The sequence below is a fragment of the Priapulus caudatus genome, unplaced genomic scaffold (assembly GCF_000485595.1).
Source record: "Priapulus caudatus unplaced genomic scaffold, Priapulus_caudatus-5.0.1 Scaffold66, whole genome shotgun sequence".
NCBI lineage: Eukaryota > Metazoa > Priapulida > Priapulimorpha > Priapulimorphida > Priapulidae > Priapulus > Priapulus caudatus.
The window spans coordinates 576,235-580,580 of record NW_014577127.1 but is presented as its reverse complement, the minus strand read 5'-3'; the positions used below and the strand labels follow the sequence as shown (position 1 = coordinate 580,580).

The 4,346-nt window shown below is 49.4% G+C and overlaps 1 protein-coding gene across 1 annotated transcript in view; it reads right to left on the bottom strand.

Moving 5' to 3' along the window:
* Positions 1 to 2,945, bottom strand: part of LOC106821265 — a 9,686-nt gene extending 6,741 nt beyond the window's left edge. Inside the window, exons 1-2 of the mRNA XM_014826000.1 lie at positions 2,848 to 2,945; positions 1,750 to 2,016 (exon numbers count right to left, since the gene is read on the bottom strand). Coding sequence (XP_014681486.1) covers positions 1,750 to 2,016; positions 2,848 to 2,896 — 316 coding nt within the window. The 5' untranslated portion in view covers positions 2,897 to 2,945. The remainder of the gene's footprint in view (positions 1 to 1,749; positions 2,017 to 2,847) is intronic.
* Positions 2,946 to 4,346: the final 1,401 nt, after the last annotated feature.

Sequence of the window (4,346 nt, the reverse complement as noted above, 5' to 3'; positions counted from 1 at the left end):
GTGTGTGTGTGTGTGTGTGTGTATGTGTGTGTGTGTGTCTGTGTGTGTGTGCGCGTGTGCTTGTGTGTATGTGTGTGGTACATATGATATTCTGCTTTGCGGCTACAAGAATCACCTACATGTGTGATTCTTCTATATCCGTCTACTTTGCGTTTATATGTGCACAAAAATTGTCACTTAGTGTGATGTCGCCGAAATGCGCGTCGCTTCAGGGTGCAGCGATGTAAGCCAAGGCTACCGGATAGCAAAAATCGACGCGGGCTATCGCTTGTCAGTCAACGTGAGGCGAACCTTCGAACGTGTTTACTGGTAAACATATTAATGACATGATAATCGGTGAACGACTGTTTGATGCATCCCGCCTCACACGACTGAATGGGTGGGTGACGGCGGCGGGGAAGAGTAGCGACACGAGTGCATCAGGGTGGGTGCAGACTGTCAAAACTGTAGTAATTTTTACTTCGCGTGACAGATAGCAAGCCTACTGTCCTCTAAACGTTGTCACGTCAATAGCAAACACAAGTAAACTGATACCTATCCAAACGATTATGCAAGCATTTAGGGAAGGGGTGTGTGGAAAAACACGCTTACTATACGCTTCGGTGACCTTGCGTCTAGCCCTTACTTAAAAGCCAACTATATACTAAGATAATAGTGAAACGTAGTAGTCTAGGAATAGACCTAGCCTCAACGTAGTAACACACATGCATGTTCGAAGGAAGACTGCTGCGCTAGAAAGCAATCACAGGTTAACTGTTACGCAAGATGTGCTGAGCACCTGTGCAATACACACGCACCCATCTTTCTCTACCTTACTCCTCAACACACTTACACATTCTCGTTTGATGTCACTCCCCCCCCCCACACACTCACCCCTCCTCGCTTTACCTCACCCCCAAACACAGTGACTCCTACTCCCTCCCCATCTCACTTCACCTCACTATACCCGACTCCCCTACACACATACAAGTTTACACCCCACCCACACCCCTCGCCCCAACTCATCCGCACACACTCACTCCCCATCAGTCCCTACGCTCCACCCCACATCCCCCACACTCGCTCCCATCGCTCTACCTTACCCCCTCCCCCTCACACACACATTACACTCACTAATCTAGTCCCACCTCACTCTCGCACTCATCTCAATCCACCTCACTCACCCACATACTCACTGTTCCTCACTCTCCACGTTTCTTCTTACTCCCCCACTCGCTTACTCACATCGCTCCACCTTACCCCTACACACACTTCTTCCCGCCTCGCTCCACCTTACTTCCCCCACACTCTCTCCCCTCGCTCCACGCCCCCCTCCCACCACCCACACACTTCCTCCCACCTCGCTCCACCTTACCTCCCCACACTCTCTCCTCCTCGCTCCACTTTAGTCCCCCAACACATTCGCTCCACCTTACACCCCACACACTCCCCCACCTCGCTCTACCTTACTCACCCACACACTCTCTCCCCTAGCTCCAACTTATTCTCCCCACACCCACCCACCCACACACACAGACTCTCCTTCTCGCTCTATCTCACTCCCCCACACACTCTTCCCCCTATAGCTCCAACTTACTCCCCCAACACCTACCCACCCACCCACACACACAGACTCTCCCCTCGCTCTATCTCATCCCCCACCACCACACACACACACTTTCCCCTCGCTCTACCTCATCCCCCACCACCACACACACACACACTGTCCCACTCACTCCACCTTATTTCTCTCCCCACGCATCCGCTCACCTCGTTCCACCTCGTCGATGGCGACGTTGTCCGGAATCGGCGGCACGAAGCCACACTCGTCGTTGATGGCATTCTCCGGCAGCTCACATCTCATCAGCAGCGGCGTCCACACGGACCCGGCGGCGCAGAGTCGCACCTTCGGCCAGCCGTGGTCGCAGATGTAGAACCGCTGACAATCGTCGACGTCCGTCGAGAAGTTGGCTCCGCCGCGGCAGTCGTCTTCGGCTTTCACCGGCACGCCGAATCGCTTCACGGGTGTTGCCCATACTAGCGGGTAGCAACAAGACTATTGTTATGGTAACTGCATCGTTTGCTGACCCGATTACATAGCAGCGTCTGTATAAGGGTGCGCAGAACAAGAAGCCCTGCTATATTGACACGAACTGCTGCAGCAGGTGCATTGCCTAGATGAGGCTTATGCATGCGTATAAGCTGATGCTGCGCAAGGAAAGATCAAACTTGGTCATTGGCACTACTTATACGCCAGGTTATTCAAATTTTATGTTCAACTACAGAGTGAATATGCTTTGATCGTAAAGGATCTCTATAATATATGTCCTAATCTATATCAGGGGGCTGGTATTGCATCAGCATAACTTAACCAGAACCATTACGTTTACCCATAGCATTTAACATCCGTTAATAATGACTGTCCAAGTAAGCGAAATTCCCAGTTCTTTTACAAACAACTCGGTATAACAAGATCAACGCCACAATAATTAGCACTACTGCCGTTTTTCCTCAATTACAGTAATTTTGAAACCTGGCATAGGGTGCATAATAGTTAGGTACAACCTGCATAACGTGTCGTAATGTGTAGGTACAGCTTTACGCCAATCCCCGTTTTGAGATGAAAATGAATTACTATGTTTATGAACATCCGGCTCCTTGAAATATCAAGTATGCATAACGTTTAAAGAGACGGTTAGCGATATTTAATCACCCATACTATCGCTACGTTAGCGTTTACTGACCTAGCCGCATATTCATTCGGCATGCACACATTTTACCTACTACTCACTACACACCTACGGTCTCTTATTTACATATCGTACACGCCGCACATACAGATTAAGCGGTAACGCACTGTCAACATACCTGTAAGCGCATAGATGCACACCACCGATATCACAACGAACGCTCTCATGTTGTCACACTAAGCTTCTCCGCAGCAATGATGAAGGTCTTTGCCACCACGGCGTTTTATACGTGGCCGACTAGCGGGCGGGCGGGCGGGCGGTCGGGCGGGTCCGCGTGAATCTGCCTACATGCTTCACGCAATACGAGATCCCTCGTCACGTCTCGCGATTGAGGCCCCGAGGCGAAACTGCAATGCCTGAAAGTGAAAGCGCGCGTATTCATGTTTTCCTTTGATAGGTTGACGCAGCGTGCACGCATGGTTAACGCACGCGGACTGGGTGGGGCTCGGCGCTGGGAACGGGCTAAGGAGAGGTAGATGCATGGATATATAAACGCGATTATGGCCCGTGGGAGACGACGTCTCAATGGTAACTGTGTCAGATAGAGCGTTGTATAACTGCTGCAATAGCGCCCCCGAAAAGAAAGTGTTTTCTTAACCTATTCCTTCGCACTTGGGTGTGTTTACGATCAGCGCCGATAATGTATATGATTTTACGCTTGGGATATGCAATCCGCTACCGAGAGGGCGAGAGGTACGAATGACGTCACAATAAAAGCACGCTGTTCGAAGTGAAACTGACAATGACACTATAACAACGTGGGACTTTATTCCGGTGCTAGCCTCCGTTCCAGTTGCTACTCAATATGGGTCAGTAAGAGCAACCCGTCACTATTCGCTCACGTGGTGACGAGAAGAGAGATGGGGTATTGACGGGAGTGAGCGTGCTACAATGGGTAGACGACACAGCCGCACTGGCGATGGTGCAGTCATGTGTGGATAAACTGCAACCTGAGTCATGCGGCAGTTACCTCACAATTTACTCGATCCACTATTAAAATCAAGTTTTTGCTCCAAATACTCGTGTCCGCTTTCGCTTTTCGTCTCATAGAAATATCGTGTCGTTGAGGCGAGCATGTTCCATGTCACCCTTAATGATTTAAAAAAGAACTGTTGTGCTTGCTGTCTTTATGATTATCTGTCAACTGCGGCTCGTGATCAATTTCAGAATTTTAGCCAGCCTTCTATGCTAACCCTTCAGTGGGTGTGAAACGTGTTCTAAATAAGTTGTAGATACAGTCCTCGAGAACACATCACATAAAAATGGGATATGGGTAAATCTTCAAAAAGAGCCCCTGGCTGATAGAGAAGCATCACATGTTCATAGTTCGGTTTGTTTGCTTCGTACAATGCACGCACTAGCGTACAATACGTGACAACAACTGAATGTCATTGAAATGGGGATAACGGAAAGAGCTGTGTGTTAAGATCTCCGCTTTTGAGATCCGCGCTTTTAAGATCCGCACAAACAAACACACACACACACACACACACACACACACACACACACACACATACACATACACACACACACACACACACACACACACACACACACACACACACACACACACACACACACACACACACACACACACACACACACACACACGCACAC